Genomic DNA, 23,298 nt, shown 5'->3' with positions numbered 1-23,298 from the left:
ATAGTGTGCATAATCTCCAATGATTACTTGGAGATTAGACTCCTCCACCAAATCTGAGAGATGCTCCCTATAGCCGGTGATGTGTCTAGAAGCTCCACTATCAATCAGCTAGGTATCACTATCCGTAGGAACATTGCTTGATAATGCTGATATGAAGAGGAATCCATTGGAGTTATCTTCAGCTTCCTTCCGAGTTGAGACTTCATTGATGTTCACCATCTGTTGCTTAGGCCTTGTCAAACAGTCCCTTGCATAGTGGCCAAACTTGTCACACCTAAAGCACTGGATGCGAGAGAGATCTTTCTTTTTCTTCTTTGAATCAGGTGCGGAATTTGATCTTTGATCTTTATTCCTTTTGAAGTTGCCCTTCTTCCAATTCCTTCCTTTCTTGGTAGATTGGGTGGCAAGAACATGAGTGTCTTTATTTTGACAACCTTTGACAATTCTCCTAGCCGCTAATCTTGATTCTTCTTGAATGCAATCTGCTTGAAGACGATCAAACTTAGGTAATTTGGATCTCCCACTTATACTCTGAATAAATGGTTCCCATGAATGAGGAAGGCCATTCAATGCCAACATGATGAGGTCTTTATCAATCACAAGGTCTCCAATAGTGCTTAGTTGATCCCTCAGGTTTGAAATCTTCATGAAGAATGACATAACTGATTCTCCTTTTACCATCTTTACTTGATGAAGTTGTTGCTTCAATGCAAGAGCCCTACTTGTGTTGTTAATCTCATATAGACCTTCCAAGGTCTCGAGTATGTCTCTCGCAGTTGTCATCTTGGAAATGATAGGCACTAAGTGGTCCCTCACGGAGTCGATCAATATCTTCTTTTCTTTTATGACATTCTTCTTGAATTGAAGTTTCTCTTCATGATCTTCTGGCTCGGTTAAGTCCTTTTCCTCCACAAATTGAAGAAGATCATTTTCTTCAAGTGCAATAAGCACTCTAAACTTCCATGAGGTGATGTTTGATGTGCCTTCAAGCCTATCCTCGACTTTAAGACCGTTCAGCATTTTCGAGGCTTGAAGTTGCTTGTTGAAGGTGAGAGATGGGAGAAAACTTCGCAGATGTAGGAAATTTGATCACAATCTTATTTCACTGTGGCTTTGATACCGTGTTAATTTTAGTGATCAGATTAGATAGACAATAATTCAAACACAAATGCACAGAATCTACCCTAGGAAAACCTTCCTCTTGAAGGTGAAAAACCCAGCAATGAAGTATATCTTTTATTCTTTCAACTATGTCAAGTGACTTTACAAAGAATTCGCTTCACACTTGAAGCTATATATGAATGGCAACAATCCACAATAGAGAATATACGATCTGCTACTTGAATAATATGAACTATTGAAGGGAGATGAATCACTGCTTAAGAATGAACACGATCTGCTTGTTATGTGGATGATTCGAACTGCTGTAGGATGTATGTACTTCGATCTGCTAGATGTGAGAATGATTCAATGCACTTTGAGAGAGGGATACAAACAACATATATACCCGATCAAGTGTGCCTTCAACCAACACAACTCCTCCGAGGGTCGGCTTCTTATTAAGCAACACGTCTCTTGAATAGCAATCGGTTATAATATAATTAACATGTCTTTCAATGAATCGGACACGGCTCTGCATTATAGAAATCAGACATATTAAATGTGTAAGGCCAATAGGCCATTCACACATTTGCATTAGCTATGTCGGCCAGAAGGATCCGACCATAGCTATATCATTAACAAAAAGATGGTACAAAGGCAACCGTAGGGCTTATAAAAGACTGGAAACCTCTATATTAATAACATAAAGATACCCATGTTGAAGATAAAGTGATATCATCATTACCCAAAATTGCTCTAGAAGGTGAACAACAATTGTTATTTCTGCAATACTTTTCTAAGTAAATCCGAGTTATTAATTTGCTTGGCGTAGGAGATATTTCAACTAGCAAATTCAACATTAAACTTCCGAAATAGAATATCATTGGGGCGGAGACCTTTCCAGTCCTTATTTTCAGGCATGATCATTTTAACATTATTTATGATTAAGACTTTCCATAGTTTAGGTTCATTTAGTGCTTTGAGAATCCATTTTAATGCTCATGTAATTCCCTACAAATTAAGGTCTTTTAATCTCCTACCCCTCAATATTTTTACTAGACAACATCTTCATTTTACATGCCCTTTTTATTTTCTTTCTTGTTAGACCACAAGAAGTTTCTAACTATTTGCCAAAATTTCTCAAGTGCCTCCAATTAACCAAGCAGAAGCACATTAAATGCTCTACAAAAATTAGAGTTTTTGAGAAGCTTGTGCTCTTCTCAAAGATAAAAGTTGCTTTTTCCATTTGCCATTTTATTTTTGAAATTTTAATATACTAATTCCCACATATCTTTGAGTGAAGGATCAACTACAAATGGAATACCCAAGTATTTTACAACTTATTTGGTTCACCCCTTTCTCAATCCCACTTTGCAAACTAAGAAGGAAGAGAGATGTTCTAACTAAGCACAATATGTTCACTAAAGGATATATTTGAACTAGAGCAAGACAGTGTATCCCAAGCCTTTTTATCAAATTATCAAAGTTGTTTTCCACAAGGATAGGAAAACAAAGCAATATCATTAGCAAATTGGATATTTATTAGTTCACTATTATTTGGAAGAGATAAACCTTTAATTGGAGGATCAAAATTAAATACTCTTAGGAGATAGTGTGTTACCTTTGATGCAATGCCAAAAAGAGAGGGAGCTAATGGACATCCTTGTCTGATAGATCTTTGCAAGAAGCAGGGTTTAGCTAACTCATCATTGATTTCTACTTGAGTAGATGCATATTTGGATAACACATACTATTTTATGTAATTTTTTTGGAACCCTATGGCTTCTAAGACCATCATTATAAAAAGATATTCAATTTTTCCACGAGCTTTCTCAAGATCTTGTAGATTCATGCAAATGTTTTGTTTAGTCCATAGATGGAATACTTGCAGAGTACTCGGCTCGCGAGTATTTACGACATTGACTCGTAGAAGAAACTCGCCGAGTTTTCGACAAAAACTCGGTTGCATAAAAAAAAGAGACCCAAACATGTCAAAAAATTATCTTTTTTTTTTTTTCAAGTCAGTCTCATTCTCTTCATCGGAATATATACATGAAATAAGTCACATTTCAATGTCTTTTTCCTTTCTTATACTTTAAGTTATATTTCATGTATATATTGGCAATTTGGTAGGATGTTTGAGAGTGGTTTCAGATCTCTAGGAGTTATAATACAAATTCTAGGTTTTAGAAGATCTTTAAAATTTTTCAAACAGTCAAATTTCAGTAATTTGTAGGTTCCTATTAACATTCTCTCGCTCTCTCTCTCTATCTCATTCTATCTACCCCAAATTTTACACCTATCTATCTCCCTATCAGTCTTCTTTTATCCCCTTTGTCTACCACTCTCTATCTCACTCTCTCCTGTCTCCCCCAAGATCTAGACCTATTTCTCTACTCCTCTCTCTCACACCCTTAGACCCCCGCAAGTAGTGCTACCCTCAACCTAATTTTGGCGAGGTGGAGAAGCCACAACGGACTCCTAGGACTAGACCCTCTATTTCTATCTCTCCCTTGGTTTTCACTAGAGCTAGGAAGAGGAAGATGTAAAATGTTTTGATGTAGTATTTACTTTTAGTTTTACAAGAACAATTTGCTATTTCATTTTGTTTCAGTCTATCAGCCATTGGCATTCCACAAGAGGATGCCATTTTGTACCCAATTTGCATTTAAATCAATCAAATATATCTAGACTCAGCTTGTTTCATTTGTGTACTCATTATTTGACTCATTGGATGCATCTCCTCATTGAATTTTGCAAAAAAAATGTATTTCTAATTAAATTTAAGCAATTTTTTAAGTTGCCGAGTTTTTTTTTGGGCCTTGGCGAGTTTTTGCTTTTGGCAAGTAGTTCAACTATGGTTTAATCCTCCTAACCCAATTTAGCTCTTTGAGACTTGCAACCAAGTTTTTTAAAATGTGTCTTCTCTTAGAAAATTTGGTTGAGAGGGGGGAGATAATTTTGGGGAGTATATTTCAGTTTTAGAGACAAAGCCTTTGCCTTTATTTTAGAAGAAATGTTAAGTAGAGTTATTGATCTCTAGTTCTTCATCAAATCTTTATCACTATCCTTTTTAAGCCATTTAGTAACACCTTTGTTTGTCTGACTGCCAAAAGTTCCCACACTAATTGCTTCTGTGTATACCCCTATAACATTTGTAGCTGATTTATTAAATTCAATAGGTAAACCATTTAAGCTTGTGGATCTCCTATTTAAATGATTTTATTGCGACATAGATCCTTTTTTTTGTCAATCCTTTTTCTAGCTTGAGGGCATCATCATTATCTACTTTTTTTTTGCAATAATTCTCTTGCAAAGGCTTCTAGCTTCATCATTTTCCTTACCACATTCAAAAGAGAATAAGGTCTTGCCAAAGTTCATGAAATCCACTTTTATATCACCAAGGCTTTTATTCATTATTCCATCAATGTCAATAGGGCCTCTATATGCTTTAGCAAATCTAGCTTTCAACATGTTAAAGAAGTACTTGTTAACTTTATCTTTGTAGGAAAAAACGATGCCAACTAGCAAAATACTAAAGCTGAGCTGCTTAAAGAAGTTGACAAAGTTGAACTATTGTTGATGGAAATATCTAGTTGCTTTTGAAGATTATAGATAGTTGCTGATGAAGATGATGTAATTTTTTGCTGAAGATAATAGATAGCTTTTTGCGAAGATAATAGCAATTGTTGCAAGGATATTACTATAAATTTTCAAGTTCGTTTCCATAGCTTAAATGATTTGATTGACATTTTTACCCCATCTTGTAAGATATTGTTATGCCAGATGTCTCCATATAAGGCCAACCAAGAACAAGATACACTCCATTACATCCTGAATCTCACAATTTATTTTCCTAACAACCAACTTGTATGGATTATTGAGAAAGCTGTTACAAATCTACTTGGAGACTAGTACCATCCTGACACTGCCCAACTTGTTGTCAAGACACTCAAGCAGTCCTACAACTACCATTATGTCCTTTGGTTTGATGATGTATTCAACATGCCTGGCATCCATTTACTTCCAGACATTGGTTGATGGCGTATCCGCAAATGGAATCCATGATGACGACACAACAACGTGGTGGGTGGAATAATTGTACAGATTTGTAATTAAGTGTGTAGCTCATAAATCTTTGTAACAATTTCCTGTTTAACCCCTTTTCATTGTTCCTGCAAAGAGAAAAACGAAATATGACAAAAGACTACCAAATAATACATTGTTTTAAATCACAACTATTGGATTTAATATAAAGAAAAAAATTTAGCTTGAGTCTAACACAATGTGAAAAATTTGTATGGGTACAACATTGGGTTGTGAGTGGATGAGTCTATATCCCAAATTCCAATTGATCAATTGATGGAATGCAAGTTTGTTTTCTTAGGTGCTCCATAAATCTTTGGCATGACTGGTCTGTTGGTATGGTCCTGATGATACAGCTGATTTAAGACCTAGGGCTTGACTTATAAGACCATCCTTGGAAATTAATATTGATGAACCCATCGATAAACCATGTCACGTACCTTGTAAGATTCTTTAATGGGTTCTTGACCACAAGTCTATAACTATTACTATTGTATAAATTATGCTTCATCTTTCTCAATGCAATCCAAGTACCCAACATTACAGGTGCATTACCTTATCAGCTATGCGCACAATTATGTCTTCTTATCATTAAGTATCTTTTGTGACTGGTTCTCTTCCTGCATAATGTTATTTTTGAAGGCTCGCCCTTGTGTAGGGCTACATAGCAATTTTGTCTAATCTCCTCTGCTATTGCCAGTGGCAAGTCCTGTATTGCACTCTTGATGTTCATCATAAACTTCTTATATGGAAATGGCAAAACACAGAGAGTTGTGAACTTGAAGTAAATGAATAGATTCCTTGTCAAGAATAATAAGGAAGGGTTAGCAAAAGTCATGTTGGTTGAAAATTTTGTACACTTGGGAAAATATACAAAATTGTGGTTTCAACCACAACACACGAGTAAAAACTCTCCTAATTAAGGGAAGGCTCCCCCTATCTAACTACAACTTGGAAAATAAAATAGGATGGGACAGCAATCTTTTTTTTTTTTTTTCAAGAAAGACAATATCCTTTTCTCTTCATAGAAAATGATAGCGATTGAATATGAACAACAATAACCACTTTCAAGTGAAATAAGAGAAAGGAAATGAAGTTTCCTGAAAGCGCAAAGACTTCAGTCACTTCTTTCGGGACGGGACAACAATATCAAACTCAAAGACTTGACTATTGGAAGTCCTATCTACCCTTTGCTATACTAAATTTTACAACGAATAAAAGATAACAGCTCAAAGACTGAAATAATCTATTCTTTCAACACAAAGACAAGAACTAATGCAAGCTCAAAGACTTGCTGCTATTTCTTATCAAATAGTAATTTTTCCTCAAGAATAGACGCAAGCTCAAAGACTTGTTGCTCCTTCTAGAGATTTTCCTATTTTAATTAATCTTCTCTACTTGCAGCTCAAAGACTTCAAATCAGATTGGACTAAGCTCCTTTACAAACACTTTGCATGGAAGAAATAAAAAGATTCAAACTCAAACTTGTAGCTCAAAGACTCAAAACTTGAGTAATCCTTCTTTATTATTCTTCAAAACCTTCAATTCACATACATAAGCTCAAAGACTTCTTGTTGTAAATTTGACAGAATTTTTGCTTGCTTTCCAAAAGATATATTACAATAGACCCCTCAAGTATTTATAGAAGAGGAGCCTTGAGAAAAAGGTGGGAGGATCCTAACTAACTTGAGAGATTCTTTCAACCACCGAGACTCATTCAATAACTAACTGAGACTTCATTAACTAACTAAGAGTTACTCCAACTAACTAAGACTTATTCCAACTACAGTCCTAATCAGACACAACTTGTACTTGCCTTACATGTAATTACAAAAGTGCAAGTAATGTGTAACTTTTTACAAAAAATACTTTTACATGTAACTTGGCAAAACAAAATTACAACCAAAGATTACAAAAGAGGGAAAATTCAGTTAAGTGTTGAAAAACACTTAAGTTGTATTTTGTGAAGACACAAATCCTTGAAATTTCTGGATGCTCGCTTGTAGTTCATCGGGATTCGGTTCATGGGTGTTCTTGGCAACAACCATAGTCTTCACAATAGTGTTGTGACAGCGGAGGAGCGCAGAATTGTTCTTATCCAAGATAGACTGGATTTCATGCAGAAAGGCTTGGTGTTTCATCAATGCTTGAATTGAAGCAACCGAGAATTGTTCGCTCCTCCATTCATTATGAGTCCTCATCTGTAAATCAGCAAGAACTTCTTCTTTTAGAATCAGCTCTCCATCCTGACTTACTATGTTGCAAGAGGCCCTTTCACAATGTGAGACAATATCTCGGAAAACTTCACCCCGGGATCTCCTTGCATCACTGATCTCCTCAATGAGGGATTTAAGAACAAGGGTCTTGTTTTCTAGGAGTTCTTCAAATTCCAAGTACATGACTCTGGAAGAGATGATGGTGTGCTCTTGTAGAACACTCAGCTGTTGTTGGGGCATGGTACGCCAAATTGTCAAACTTTTTTCAACGCTTTCCAGATTCTTTTTGAAAGTGTTAGAAGTCTGATCCAGATTCTGCTCAATGGTCTCCAACTTAGACATTATCTGGAAAATGTCTTTCATTACCTGTGCACATAGATCGTGAAGCTGATCAACCCAGGAATCCAGTGCTTGTACCTTTTGAGCAGCGCTTTCCACTCCACAAATCGATTCTTGGGAACGAGAAGAACCTATGGAGTTACTCCCTTCAGCAGCAGGTTTTGTGATTTTATGAATGGCTGCCATAAGCTGTCGGTTTTCCTCTTCTAGCTTGTCTTTCTTTGCTAGAAGCTCATCACACCTTTGCACCAATGAAGCAACAGAAAACTGAGCATCATGTTTAATGACCTCATGCGTTTGTTTGCCCAACTCTATCCTCGTAACCTTATAATCAGCAGCTAACATTTCATCAAGTGGCTTATCTGCAATAGGTTCCACAATTTCAGCTACTTTCATCTTGTTACTATCAATAGTTAGTTTGGAGATAGTCTTGGCCTTCTTAGCAACTTTAGATCTGGACTGTTTCAGTTGCTGATAGTCAAAGGCGTTAGGTGAGATTTCTTGCTTCTTCCTTTTCGGGGTGAAAGAACTAAGCCATGGAGGCAAAGTCATCAACTCCCCTCCAGTCACAGCCGTCGGCAAAGGAGAAGCAGTTTCTGTTTGAATCACCGTGGTCATCTTGGGAGGAATATCTGTTTGGATAGCGACCACGGTTTGCTCAGTTACCAATGGGCATGAAGATTGCCTCATGAATTCTTCAAAACTAGAAGTGGAAGTATCAATTTCTGATAATTGGATGCAAGTAGGAATAGTCTCAGGAACTTTCGACACGCTCTCTTGTTGATGATCAGGAGACGGCTCGTATGCTGAAATGGAAATAGCATTTTGAGGAGACTCATCCACAAGCAAATCAGGAGGAGAAAGAGGCGTCTCAATGGAAACTGGAGGAATGGCCTCATGCGTCGAGTCTAAAACTGGAGACTTGGGAGCATCATCAGATTGCTGCCCGTCATCTAGATTATCCAGATCGATTACCTGAACATGGAATCGTGATTTTTCCTTCCCACGAACAGTCGTCTCCTCAGGAGGAAGCACTACTGCACGACTGACTCGTAACTTGATCCTTGTGCCTGAAGATGAAGCACCCTCCTTGTTGTCAATCTGAATCTCAGACTTCCGTCCAAGAGGCCCGGTGGAATCATCTTCTTTACCAACCTTGATTTTTATAAGTCTAACAGCATTACTTTTCAGCCATGCGTTGGTGTTGGCCAAGATAGGCTGAAATCTGTCAAAGATGGATATGCACTCTTTGTGCGACTATTGGATCAAAGGAAGTGGAGCTTCCTCAACGCTCCGTGAAATGTATTCAGGATTAAGTATGTGCCCATCATCAATCATCCCTTGTGGGATATCCACCAAGTTCAAATCAACAATTTGCTCGACAGTGAGCCTGCAGTAATCTATCTTTAGAACTTCGGCTTCCGTGCGGAGATCTACCCAGATGTCTTCAATGCGATGTACATGCACAAAGGATTTCTTGATCTTCTCCTTCATACCCCTATAATCAAAATCAGCTCTAGGTTTAAACCTTTTGAGCTTGATTTCCTGCAATTCAGTCTCCATGGCCTTAGCCTTCACAGATGTGACAAGGAAGTACCGACCAATTTTCAATGGGTTTGTGGTAGAGATCCCCATTCCAACCTTGTGCTTAACAGACTGAAAAGTGTGGACAGCCATGATCTGTCTTCCCAATTCCATAAGAATAATCTTATCAGTTGGGTATCTGGGAAGTATGTATGGCTGACCATCATAGCATCTGATCCTTATATAGGTGAAGGTGGGAAACTGCAGAAACAAACATCCATACTCGCACACCTTATCCCATGCCTCATCTGATACTCTCTTGTTTCTGAGATTTCTATCAAACTGACACATGAAATATCCGAAGAATTGATCTTGGACTCTTCTGAAATGCAGTCTGCTGGGTCTCAATGGCAACTGGTCATAATATTCTCAAACTGGTATAAGTGAGCAATCACCCTTGGTAGAAAGACTTGGAAAGTGTCTAAGTGACGCTGCCAAATATACCAAATATGAATTCATGAAGAAGGTCATGGTGGTAGGAACTGCTGCAAGTTGTTCGCACAAGGCATCGCTGATGACTTCTCCGCATGAAATGTGATGAGACTGCTGTATGAACATGATAAACTGGTACATCCATGGCTCAAAGACATTGGAATGCTCAAGGCCCATCATCCTGCTGAGGAGGGTTATGGTGTCTCCAATCTCCCATTTGAAATCGCAGCAGTACAACTTCACTCACCTTGAGAAGGAGGCTCGTGGCTCTTGGATCCACCTATTGATGTGTCGCTTGCAATCTTTTTCCCTCTTCACATAGTACTCTGCTGCACTTTCTTTGGAGATTTCCATATAAACAAGTGCAGGAGGTATTCTGAAGACCTTCTCGATTGTATCTGCATCGAGACGAATTATAGCTTCGCCATCATCATTTTTGATGACTCTCGACTCTTTGTCAAAATGATGGGCACAGGCAAGAATGAACTCAGGTTCTAGGGCAGCCACCGGGAAAGAAGATGCATGATGGATATGGCTGTCCAACAGCCACTGCAAGTTATTATCTTGTCAATCTTCTACCCTCTTGACAAATTCTGACATATCAACGTGCCCTATCTCCGTGTCTCTGATGCGATCCAAAGGAGAAGAAACCTGGGAAGGTGCAACCTCGTTCTGATATTTGTCATATTTGTATTTCATCTTCTTTGGAGTTGGAGATGCCGGCAAATCTGACATTGATTGTTGTTGTTCTCATTTTTGTTTTCAAAAATGAAGGACCATTACATGAAATTTTTGTGAAAAAATGAAAAATTTTACTCTATGGCACGCTTCCCGAGGCATAATTTCGACTAATCCTTGGACTGGCTTAATCCTCAGTCCATCGTCAAACTACATTTCGAATTTCGTCAAATTCTGGGTTCGTTTGCTATGTTTTTCCTTCAATTTCGGGTTTTAAAATCCCGACTGCAGGTGGATAATTTTCTTCAAACTGCAAGTTTTAATGATATTCATTGTTTTGGTCTTTGTAGGGGAATTTTTGACTTATTACATGTGTACTTTTATTTAAAAGATGTTATTTGTAATTTGTTTTAAATTTCCCCTTTGTTGTTTTTATCTTTTATATTGTTTTTGGGTTTTTTTTTAGTTAAAATAGGGATTTTTTGACTCAATTACAAGTAAACTTGCAATTTGGTCAAAAAACCCCTACTTTAATGGTTTTTGCATGTAATAGGGATTTTAAATCCCCATTACATATGTGCAAGCAAGTATAACTTGTTGTAGGGATTTTATTTTCCATTTACAAGTATTTAAAACTTGCAGTTTGCTCCAAAAAACCCGATTTTGCCTTGCAAGTGCATTTTTGACAATTTTTAAACTTGTCATTTGTCCAAAAATTCCCGATTTTGGCTTGGTAAGTGAAAAACTGAATTTTTAAACTTGCTATTTAGTCAAAAAAATCCCGATTTTGCCTTGTAAGTGAAAAAGTGAATTTTTAAAGCGAAAAAGTGAATTTTTAAACTTGCTATTTGGTCAAAAAATCCCGATTTTGCCTTGTAAGTGAAAAAGTGACAATTTAAAACTTGCACTTTGGTCCAAAAAACCCAATTTTGCTCATAAAGTGCATTTTTGACATTTTAAATTTGCTATTTGGGCAAAAAATCCCAATTTTGCCTAACATGTTGAAAAAGTGAAATGTTAAACTTGTCATATCCTCCAAAAAACCCGATTTTCATTGTTTCATACATTTTAAACTTGCTATTTGTTCCAAAAAACCCGAATTGGAAGAAAAAATATGTTTTTTTAAGATTTTTAGCAAATTTTTGTGGAGATTTTTTGGGAGATAGAAGGCGTTTTGGATTCCTCCCTATTTTTATGTATTTTCAAACACCTTTCATGCCACATGGAGGTTAAGATTGCTGGTTTTTAGCTTTATAACAGCAAACACGTTTTTGCCAAAAGACCATGTTTTTGCCAAAAGACCATGTTTTTGCCAAAAAACCATGTTTTTGCCAAAAAACCATGTTTTTCTTCATTAAAAATGCCATGAATCAGCAATGCTATGGATCGTTTTGGCTTGGTATGCTAAGGTATTGAGGTTAGAAAGAGTCTTGGCCATTTTCCATGCCATTTCTCATGCATTTGCTGCCACGTTTTTCAGTTTTGAGTATTTTTTCAAAAACGTGGCTAGGGTTTTGGAATACGGTTAATTTCTTTAGAAGAGATATTCTTCTTTATTTCAAAGATTAATCATCTTCTTGAAGAAGGCATTTTCAGATTGGAGCAAGGTAAGATTTATTTTCCTTTTGTTTCATTTTTCTTGTTTTCTTGTTTTTTTGTTTTTTCCTTTCTAGTTGTAAATTTGTAAATGGTTGGTTCTTCCCCAAAAACCGGTTTTTGTGAGAGAGATTTTCCCCTTTGTAAAGCAATTTTAGAATTGCGTTGTTCTTCCCCATTTTCCCTCTTTACTTGTATTCGGGATTTTAAATCCCGATTACAAGTTGAATAAAAATAATTGTTCTTCCCTTACGGATAAAAGATTTAACCATCTTTTGTTGAAATTCCAAGTTGCAAAGATGAAAAAAATACCCATCCTTTCAAAATCGGGTTTCTAGAACCGGATTACATGTTGAAAGTTCTTCCCATTTTCTTGAAGACGATCTTCCCAAAATCTTTTCATATTCATTTTCATCATCCGTATATACCATTTCATCCATTCATTTCACACCTTCATTCATTTTCCCCATTTAAAGTCTACCTGCAGTCAGCCATCCAAAACCTGAAATTGGTCCAAAATGCACTCAAAAAACACTTGTAAATGAGTTCTAAAGGTCCAATTACAAGTACAAACTTGTAGTTACCCATTACGCATATGAAGTTGCATGTTTGTTCCCCGCAATTGTAAGTTAATGCTCTTGTTTTCCCCACACATGTAATGCAACTTCCAAAACCCGAAATTCACTGGTGAGCCCGTTTTTGCATCAATTTCTCTCTTCCCTTGTCAGTCCGGTTTGCACACACGATCTACCAAATCAATGGATTAAGGCATGGGCCTTATTTTGCAAGCAAATTTCAAGAATGAAGGATGATACAAAGAAGAAATACAACAACAATTCATGGTTGAGAGCATAAAATGCTTTCAAGACAAAGATGGTCATGACATGAAAAGAGGAAGGCAGCTTGTTCCCTCTTGAAAAGCTAGTATTACCCCAAGCAAGAAGACAAGGATGCAAGTTCCCGTTCCGGTTCAAGATGTCTTTACCAATCTAGAATACTTCAAGTTCTAGCATCCTGAAGTGACATGAAGATCATCACAGACACAGGATGATGCAGTTAGAGTCGTGTCTTTAGACACATGGAATAATTTTGGTTATGCATTTGTAATTTCGTTTTGACAAGTTACATGTAAAAGTATTTTTTTGTAAAAAGCAAGTTACACATTACTTGCACTTTTGTAATTACATGTAAGGCAACTACAAATTGTGTCCGATTAGGACTGTAGTTGGAATAAGTCTTAGTTAGTTAGAGTAACTCTAAGTTAGTTATTGAATAAGTCTAGGTGGTTGAGAGATTTTCTCAAGTTAGTTGGGATCCTCCCACCTTTTTCTCAAGGCTCCTCTTCTATAAATACTTGAGGGGTCTATTGTAATTTATATCTTTTGGGAAAGCAAGCAAAAACTCTGCCAAATTTACAGCAAGAAGTCTTTGAGCTTATGTATGTGAATTGAAGGTTTTGAAGAATAATAAAGAAGGATTACTCAAGTTTGGAGTCTTTGAGCTACAAGTTTGAGTTTGATTCTTTTTATTTATTCTATGCAAAGTGTTTCTAAAGGAGCTTAGTCCAATTTGATTTGAAGTCTTTGAGCTGCAAGTAGAGAAGATTAATTAAAATAGGAAAATCTCTAGAAGGAGCAGCAAGTCTTTGAGCTTGCGTCTATTTTTGAGGAAAAATTACTGTTTGATAAGAAATAGCAGCAAGTCTTTGAGCTTGCATTAGTTCTTGTCTTTGTGTTAAAAGAATAAATTATTCTAGTCTTCGATCTGTTGTCTTTTATTCGTTGTAAAATTTAGTATAGCAAAGGGTAGATAGGACTTCCAATAGTCAAGTCTTTGAGCTTGATATTGCTGTCCTGTCTCGAAGGAAGTGACGGAAGTCTTTGCGCTTTCAGGAAACTTCATTTCCTTTCTCTCATTTCACTTGAAAGTAGTTACTGCTGTTCATATTCAATCGCTATCCTTTTCTGTTAAGAGAAAAAGATATTGTCTTTCTTGAAGAAAGAAGGAAGACTGCTGTCCCATCCTGTTTTTATTTCAGTTTTAGTTAGATAGGGGGAGCCTTCCTTTAATTAGGAGAGTTTTTACACGTGTGTTGTGGTTGAAACCACGATTTTGTATATTTCCTCCAAGTGTACAAAATTTTCAACCAACAATGGTGAACCTGGGATACTGTGATGAAGACTTAAAAGAGTTAAGACAACATCATAGTCAGCTGCAAATATCATTCTTCCTTCTCCAAATGGGTAAAATTTTGATTCTTGAACTTTACGATTTTGTGAGAGGAAGAGGGGAAATATGTAGAAATGGGAAAATCTTGAGTTTGACCAATTTCGGATCTTGGGAAAATTTTCGCAAGTATACAAGGTGGAAAGGACATACATGCAATCGGGGTTTTAAAACCCGAATACAAGTACACTTGTAAATTCGCAAATGGAGGAATGGACGAAAAATGAGATTTTGACTTGCGGAAAATGACGGAAATGGAAAGTACGGATATGGGGAACATGAATTGATAGAAATGGGAAAATCCGGGAAAGTCATTTTCATGAAAATGGGAAGAACTCTTCAACATGTAATCTGGTTTTCAAAACCCGAATTTGCAAGGGAAGGGTATTTCACACTTTTCGACTTGGAATTTCAACAAAAAATGGTTAAATTCTTTAACCATAGGAGAAGAACAAGAATTTCCAGCGAACTTGTAATCGGGATTAAAAATCCCGAATACAAATAAAGAGGGAATTTTTGGAAGAACAATGCAATTCGAAAATTTCATACCAAGGGGAAGATTTCTCTCACAAAAACCGATTTTTGAGGGAAGAACAATACATTCCAAAAATGCAACTAAGAAAGAAAATTAAGAAAGAAAGAAAATAATAAAATGAAGGAAAGAAAGGAAAGAAACCATACCTCTCTTGAAAATGCAAAAGCTTCTCCAAAAATCCAACCAATTTTTGGAAAGAAGAAGGAAAACCGATAAATAGAAGCAATCCATAATGCCAAACCATTATCACATTTTTGCAAAAATGCCCTGTTATCTAAAATTTCATTACCCATGTAATTTTAGCCAAAGGATGCATATTTATCAAATGATTGCATTTACAAAAGGTACATTGCAGTGTTTTAAAAAAAGGAAAAAAGGCGTATTTTTCATTTGTATTGAACAATGATAGATTACAAATTGAGTTCATGCATCTGAAGCATATTTATATACACTGAGTTTCTTAAAACCTCACACAAGCCGTGAGCTTAGCATTTCTATCTTTCCTACATATCCAAAACAGAAAAGGATAGGATCAAATAATGAGTGTGAGGATAACCAGTCATTGCCTTGGGTTGCTTTGACTGGTTATTGGCTGCCCCGTTGCCCTTATGAATGTTTTCTCGATCTTCAGACTCTGAAAAACCCCTACTTTCCTGCACAAAAGAGAAGAGGTGTTAGATCCAACAGATCTAAGCAATGAAAGATTATCCTACAACATATCATTTATCATAGCCTATCATATTTCTGTTTTGAAAGGGCGGGAAAGATAAAGACAAATCACTGCTTCAGGAAAAAGAAATGTTTATGCTAATGTGTTTGTTTCATGTGCAGATAATTAGTTACTCTAATTGGCATGTGCCCCTGACCGAGGCTCCCTTCGGGTATGAGCCCGACATACCCTTTAGAGTAACTAATCTCAGAATATCAAAGTGGAATGATGAAGAAACCAACTGAAGTATCAAAGGGACATGTTTGTTTTAAATATGAAACCTTTTACTTTACTATTCATGATATGCATAAAAAGAAAATATTAATGCATAAACTGTTTTAAGGGACATATTATTTCAATGTGAAACCTTACAGTATTTTAAAAGGGTCAATACTACATCATGAAGATAAACAATTCAATGCAACAAGTTGGTAAAGAAACAGAGTATTTGTTTTTTAAATGCATGTTCAAACAGTGAACTTCAATAAAATTAAAATCAACTGGTAATGAAATGAGTGTCACGAGCCCGTGCTCGAACTTCATTTCTACATAAGATCAATCCCAGCATGTGCTACATCCAACTATTGCTTTTATGCAGCTGCAAACCATATTCGCAGAGGTGAGGCAGATATTATGTTAGCTGGTGGAACTGAAGCAGCAATTATTCCAATTGGTTTGGGTGGATTTGTTGCATGTCGAGCTCTATCTCAGAGAAATGATGAGCCTCACACTGCCTCAAGACGTTGGGACAAGGACCGGGATGGCTTTGTCATGGGTGAAGGTTCTGGAGTATTGGTTATGGAGAGTTTGGAACATGCATTGAGAGGAGTCTTATTGATGCAGGAGTATCACCAGAAGAGGTGAATTACATAAATGCCCACGCCACATCAACAATAGCAGGTGACTTGGCTGAGGTGAATGCAATCAAGAGTGTGTTCAAGAACACATCCGAAATAAAAATTAATGCGACTAAGTCTAGGATAGGGCACTGCCTAGGTGCTGCTGGTGGGCTAGAAGCAATTGTCACTGTCAAAGCCATAAATACTGGATGGCTACATTCAACAATAAACCAATTTTAATCCAGAACCCTCAGTTGAATTTGATACTGTAGCTAATGCAAAGAAGCAGCATGAAGTAAACGTTGCTGTTTCAAATTCATTTGGTTTCGGGGGACACAACTCAGTTGTTGTGTTTGCTCCTTACAAACCATGAGAACATACATATTCATTTCATTTTGGAGGCTGTTCATGTAGCTGACACAGGACTTATCATTGGAGTAGAATTTACAGATAATAAATCACCCAACGACACCTTTATCATTGGAGTGGGGTATAGGAGCATACCAGGGAGATGGATGGATGCAACATAGTGAACATGCAAAGTCATTTTTGAACTCTCAGGATACTCCAATAATACCTAACGGTCTAGATGGGACATTGTGTGCTCAACTGGAGGAAAGTGAAACCCCACTTTTGATAACTTACCCAAATATGGACTTTGTGGGAAAAGATCTTGAGGAGACACCCCCAGAAATAGAGGAGTCCAGTAATGAAATTGTCACTGAAGATGGAGTCTGCAATGTAGTAAATGAAAAGATTTCAGAAAATTCAGTAACAAATAAACTAGAAGAAGCCATGGCTGCTGCCCAAATGAGTTTCGTCTCTTCCTCACTCTCCTTTCCTTCGCAACAACGTCCCTCGCTTCCCACATTTTGCAGAGGAAAACTCTCATCAAAATCGAATAGCTCAATTGCGATCGTAACTAGCTCAACATATAGAGCGAGAAAGGCGCGATATGTTTCGCAGCGGCCTCTAACCATTTTTATGAATCTTTCTACAGCAAACCCAGAATGGGCCGCCAACGGGAAAATTCCAAGATGGTCAGAGAGCTCTATAAGATCTTTCTGTCTAGGAGAGTCGGTAGCTCGCAAGGTGCGTTACCCAAGTCTTGGTACAGAAGCTCTTCTCATGGGTATTTTGATGGAAGGTACAAGTCCTACTGTCAAATTTCTACGGGCTAATGGATTTACTCTTTCTAAAGTTTGGGAGGAAATGATAAGTTTGATTGGACTGCCTAGTATATGGGATACTAAAGTTGAAGCGGAAATACCAGTATCTGAAGATGCACAGAAGGCATTAGGTTTGGCTGTTGAGGAGAAGATAAAATTGGGGTAAAGCGATGAGGTGACAAGTTGTCACATGTTACTTGGAATTTGGGCTCAAAAAGGCTGCACGGGTCAACAAATACTGGCTAATCTTGGCTTTGATGAACAGAAGGCCAAGGAACTTTCTCAGATAAACGAAATGGTGAGAACAAAATAAAAAAGCTCCTTTTCCCCTACAGTATCCATTTTGGGTCACAAGGAATAGGAAGGTCTATGCATGCACATTTTGGTTTGTAGTCTTGATCTTGAGTAGAATTCAACATTCTTCCAATATTCACAGTTGCTGATCCAATCTGGAAAGGTAGTCCGTCCAGGTTTGAATATAGAGATAGCTCCAGATGCGATTGCAAATCAATTAAATGTCAGAACTGGGGCTCTTGTATTGTCGGTTCCTGGTGAAAGTGCCGCAGCAGACTCATGGTTGATTCCAACAAAGAGAGGATTTGCTGGTAAAATAATTGTTGGCGATGTAATAATTGGAGTCGAGAATTCACCTATAAAAAATGCTACAGAACTTTCCAAAATTTCGGAAGATTATAGTGTGGGAAATATGGTGATGCAATATGTAAAATGTAAAATGTGAAAAAACAAACACAGCATATTATTTTCCTGGTGAATATGTATGCAAAATGTAGTGTATGCAAGATGTAAACACCGGACACAGTAAGTTTCCTGTTAAATGTGGTGCGAGCATACCTGTAGAGAACACGATTTGCATTTAGAGAGAAGACTCGGAAAGCCCAGCACCCTTCGTCAATGGCGGCACCAAACCCTTGAGAACCTTTTTTGCTGTTCGCATTTTGCAAAATGAGAAATAACGAAGGAGTGCGAAACTTTTAGGGTTACAAAAACCCTTTATCATTTTTTATATTCTCCCTCAAGTCCGCTGGGCTTATAAAATATGCAATATAATAAAAATCAAACATATTCGATAAAATAAATGTTTATCAATATATCAAATATGTTTTATTTTTATTTATATTTTTGTTTTCATTCTTGGTCAAAAAGCTGGTATTTATTTGTAAAAGGTATTTAATTACAATGCAATTATAAATTGTAATTGAATATTATTATTCGAAATGTAAAAGGTATATCCATATGCAAGAAGGAGACTAAGTCTTTTGACTTAGTTTTGAAGGAGGAGTTAATTCAGGAGAGATAACGCTCTCATTGAAGAAGTCTTTTCAGTTTGGAGACATAAGGAGAGCATATAGGATCATGCATAACCACTTTGGAAACATTCAAAAGGAGTTGAGATAATTTTGGAGACAAGAACGTTTTTATAGGAACATGAGGTTGTTTGAAACCAAATGGAGTGAATCTAGGGAGGTTGGAGCACTTTTAGGTAAAGGGTCGAAGTTGGACTTTTCCACTATTTTGGAGAGCTTTTATTACTTGGTTAAGTGTTTTGAGGCTGTTTCTAGTGATCTTTTGGGTTGGTTATTTATTAAGGAAGACTTTTCCAGGTTTATAGCCCTCTTTGGTGTCGTCTAGACTCCTCTTTTTGAGGCACTTTTCTTGCATCCGACCCAATCAGTTGGGGGTTTTTGTACTTAATGCCTGAAGACACTTCATTTGGAGTTAGTTCAGATTTATGCAAGAATAGTGTTTTGAGAGACTTTTTTCTTGTCCTTAGCATTTTTCTTTTGCACAGATTCTGTAACTCAGATTTGGAGATATAATATATGAAACAGCATCTTTTGGAGCGATTTTCTATGGAATCAAACCTTGTTATCCTTCCAATTTTTTGTGTACAAGCATGATTGATGAAGCTAAATTTGTGAGTTATATTACTCCTTGTTTACTTGTCTCAGTCAATACCTTAATATAGGAACGTATGTATGTTTGCAGGTCATAGTATGTGTTTTAAAGTTCAAAATTTTTGAGTGAAACATTATTATTTCCTCATTGGTTCGTCTCAAGACCTTATTATGAAATACTTATGCAAACGTATAACAGGAAAGAAGTGTTTATCAATTAAAGTAGAATATTGCAGACTGAGATCAGTTTTTTTTATTATTTATCTCTCACATTTTGGTGTATCACCAGGTTCTAGTTAATTTTAGTTCAGTTTTAAGTACCTTTTCTGTAATTTCTTCCCCTTTACCCTGCAAAGTTAGTCCAATATTAGAGAGTATCAGGTGATTATCCAATAGGAACCGGCCTAGGAACCGGAGGTTTCATTTCAAGTTGCGCATTGCCCACATGCAGAAGTGAATCCCATGTTAGGCCAAATTGCTAAACTTATAGTTTAGTAGGGTGCAAATTTGTGCCCTAACATGCCCCAAGTTGATAAATGTAGTAGCAATCCCGAATTTGGAGGACCAAAATGCCAATGAGAGAGCACAACCAAGAGGATTGGAACAAAACGCCTAAGGAGGAGTTGAAGAAATGATGACAAGTGTTTGCAAAACGTAGCCAAAGGAATCACGTGGAGAAAAACGTGGCCATCATTTGCATCTTCAATGCAATCATTAAATAGCTTAAAACTCTTCTCAAACTCCACGCATAGGTAAGAGAGGGCAAAATGTTTTAGGAGATTGCAGCTTGTTGGAGATTTAATCCACTAAAATGTGGCATTAAAGAAAAACGTGACTGCTGATCTAGGGCGAAAAACCAGTCAATGCAACCTCCATTTGGCATGAAAGATGTCCAAGAATGCATGAGAATAGGATGCAAGACAAAACGCCTTCCTCCTCCACCAATTTCTCCACAAAAATTGCCTTGAAATGGTCAAAAACCGTTTTTCCTTGCATTTCGGGTTTTTTGGAATGAAAGACAAGTTCGATTTTGCATAAGGGAATGAAAATCGGGTTTTTGGGGGAGAATAACAAGTTTCAATTTCACTTTTTCCACTTACAAGCCAAAATCGGGATTTTCGGACAAATGACAAGTTTTCTTTTTACTTTTTCACTTGCCAAGCCAAAATCGGGTTTTTTAAGACAAATGACAAGTTTAAAATTGTCAAAAAATGCACTTGCAAGGCAAAATGGGGTTTTTTGGAGAGGAATACAAGTTTTTATTACTTGTAAAAGGGAAATAAAATCCCTACAACAAGTTAGAAATACTTGCACATATGTAATGGGGATTTAAAATCCCTATTACATGCAAAAACCATTAAAGTAGGGGTTTTTTGACCAAACTGCAAGTTTACTTGTAATTGAGCCAAAAAATCCCTGTTTTAACTAAACAAGACCCAAAAACAATAAAAAAGACAAAAACAAGAAAGGGAAAATTTAAAACAAATTGCAAGTAACATCTTTTAATAAAAGTGCACATGTAATAAGCAAAAATTTCCCTACAACAACCAAAACAATGAATATCATTAAAACTTGCAATTTGAACAAAATTCTCCACCTGTAGTCGGGATTTTAAAACCCGAAATTGAAGGAAAGACATAGGAAACAAACCTAGAATTTGACGAAATTCGAAACGCAGTTTGAGAATGGATTGAGGATTAAGCCAGTCCAAGGATCAGTCTAAATTCCGCCTCGGGAAGCGTGCCATAGAGAAATTTTTCGTTTTTTCACAAAAATTTCATATAGTGGTCCTTCATTTTTGGAAACAAAAATGAGGACAACAAGTCATAATGTCTGCATTAGTACAAGCCAAAATGATTATAATCAATTGAATCTCTCTAATGTTCGAAAATCAATCAACAAGGTCCGATCCGGCCAGGTCAGATGCCAGGCCGCATCTCCGTCTTCTGGAAGACATACACATTTTAGCTTAAATAGTTGAAAATGCTGTGTTGTACATATATCCAAGTTTTTAAAGATTATTGAGTAATTTTCTGAATATTTTTGTAATTATTTAAAAAATAATAAGGCTTCAAATGCAAGTGCTCAAAATATTGGCAGTGATGATGACTGCACAAATTAAAATTTCTATGCAGATTATGTTGTTATTTTATTTTAAAATATTTAGGTATACCTAGTCTTCGATGTATGCATATATCTTGTAATGAAATGAATGAAACTTACTTTTATAAATTGAAATAATAAATTTAGAAAGTCAAAAAGCACTACTTAGAAAAGAGAATCCAGTAGTAATTATTTATGACGGTTCTTGAATTCTTGGACACAGCAAGATTGTAAAATTTTGAGAAGCTCATACATCCTATGCAATTGTGATTGTCTCACATTTCATGATTGGTTGTCAGGCCAGGGCTGCCCTTACAAGTTTAACTGAAGAGCGTAATGCTGCTCTCCGTAAAACACAACTTCTTCAGCAAGAACTGGTATGTGTACAATTGTTGACGTTTCATACAGTTTATGATTTCCTTCTCTGGTAAGTAGGACAGATGTAGACTGCTTAGATCAATTAGCAAAAAATTGAAATATGTTATGTCAAACATGCCTGGTTGAAAGTTTTGTTTATTTGGAAAGAACAATTTTTTTCTGCTGAACTTTGCCTAAATGACCACGTCTTGTTCTGATGCGAAATAAATTTGTACTTTATTTAGTATGATAGTGAGTAGCAGTTGCTTTTCAGTCCAAATGTGATGCAATATTGAGAATGTTAATTTTTTTTTTTTTAATATCTTCTGTTAGTCGTCCACTTCTCTATTAAATAAATATCACAGGCAACCGAAAAAAAATTCTTCCTTGATTTCAGTCTTATTTTCAGCTAAGATTGTCAGCTTCTTCTGATGGATATCATGAAACAAATAATACAGGAACATAAAACAAATTGACAAAGTGCTCTTGTTAATTTGTTTTACATTGCAAAAAAATGACATATCCAATGTAAAACATGCCTGGTTGAAAGTTTTGTTATTTGGAAAGAACACATTGTTCTGTTGATCTTTGCCTAAATAATCACACCTGGTTCTTAGCTCTTACACAAAACAAATTTGTATCTATCAAAGAATGGTCAAAATGCATGGCTTGTTGAGTTCTTCATTGATGAAGCTGAAAATAATATTTCAATTCATACCATCTTGTTGCTTTTGTTTGAAAATCTTTGAGTTTGCCTTACAGAAGTGGTGACGAGTCTTGCAGAAAAGTGTCTTGCATATATATAAAATTCATACATATGCACACCACAACAATAACCCTGCTCCTGTTAGATTTCCTTTTACAAATAAAAAAAAATCGTTTACAATTATTCAATTGTGTAACAAATTTAGGCTATATTTTTATATAGAATTAAGAATTTGTGGAAAATTTTTGAGACTAGGAAAGCTAGACATCACCCTCTCATACAAGCTTTGTTAGCAGATGGCCCTTGCTTGAAAAAGAAGGTTAATCCATATACAACACACTACCAAAATAACTAGGTTGTAGAGAAATGGACTTTCAGGAATACATTGGAAACTTTAAGAGGGAGCTTTCCTTTTTGCAACTTGAGGTCTAGGCCAGCACAAACCAATATGATAGTCATGTGTATTATGGGGTGATCAACAAAGTACTTGATGAATAGGCCAAATTGGGGACCTAGAATTCCCCTCCTCAAATTGCCTTTTTTTTTTAAAGATGCAATGCAAGTGATTCTTCAAGATTAATTTGGCAAGGGGCAGGCATTGAATATTCGCCTTGAAACTCAAGGCTAAACTAGAATCATAGGTTGGGTTCAGCCAGATACCATAAGCATTTAAGCAATTTTCCTTGGTTTGGAAGGAGACTACACT

General features: G+C 36.4%; 2 protein-coding genes across 3 annotated transcripts in view; both read left to right on the top strand.

Annotated features, from left to right (window-relative positions):
- LOC131079578 (vesicle-associated protein 1-2) overlaps positions 1-23,298 on the top strand; it is a 287,828-nt gene that overhangs the window by 182,957 nt on the left and 81,573 nt on the right. For both annotated transcript variants that reach the window (XM_058017566.2, XM_058017565.2), the window contains one exon: positions 21,829-21,906. In XM_058017566.2, coding sequence (XP_057873549.2) covers positions 21,829-21,906 — 78 coding nt within the window. The remainder of the gene's footprint in view (positions 1-21,828; positions 21,907-23,298) is intronic.
- LOC131079579 (ATP-dependent Clp protease ATP-binding subunit CLPT1, chloroplastic-like) lies at positions 17,133-17,959 on the top strand. The gene has a single exon (XM_058017568.2). The coding sequence runs from the start codon at positions 17,137-17,139 to the stop codon at positions 17,674-17,676; it is 540 nt and encodes a 179-aa protein (XP_057873551.1). The 5' UTR covers positions 17,133-17,136; the 3' UTR covers positions 17,677-17,959.

This window comes from Cryptomeria japonica, chromosome 9 (genome assembly GCF_030272615.1).
Source record: "Cryptomeria japonica chromosome 9, Sugi_1.0, whole genome shotgun sequence".
In the NCBI taxonomy this organism is placed as follows: domain Eukaryota; kingdom Viridiplantae; phylum Streptophyta; class Pinopsida; order Cupressales; family Cupressaceae; genus Cryptomeria; species Cryptomeria japonica.
Note: the sequence above shows the minus strand (reverse complement) of the source record. Positions and strands in the feature narration are given on the sequence as shown.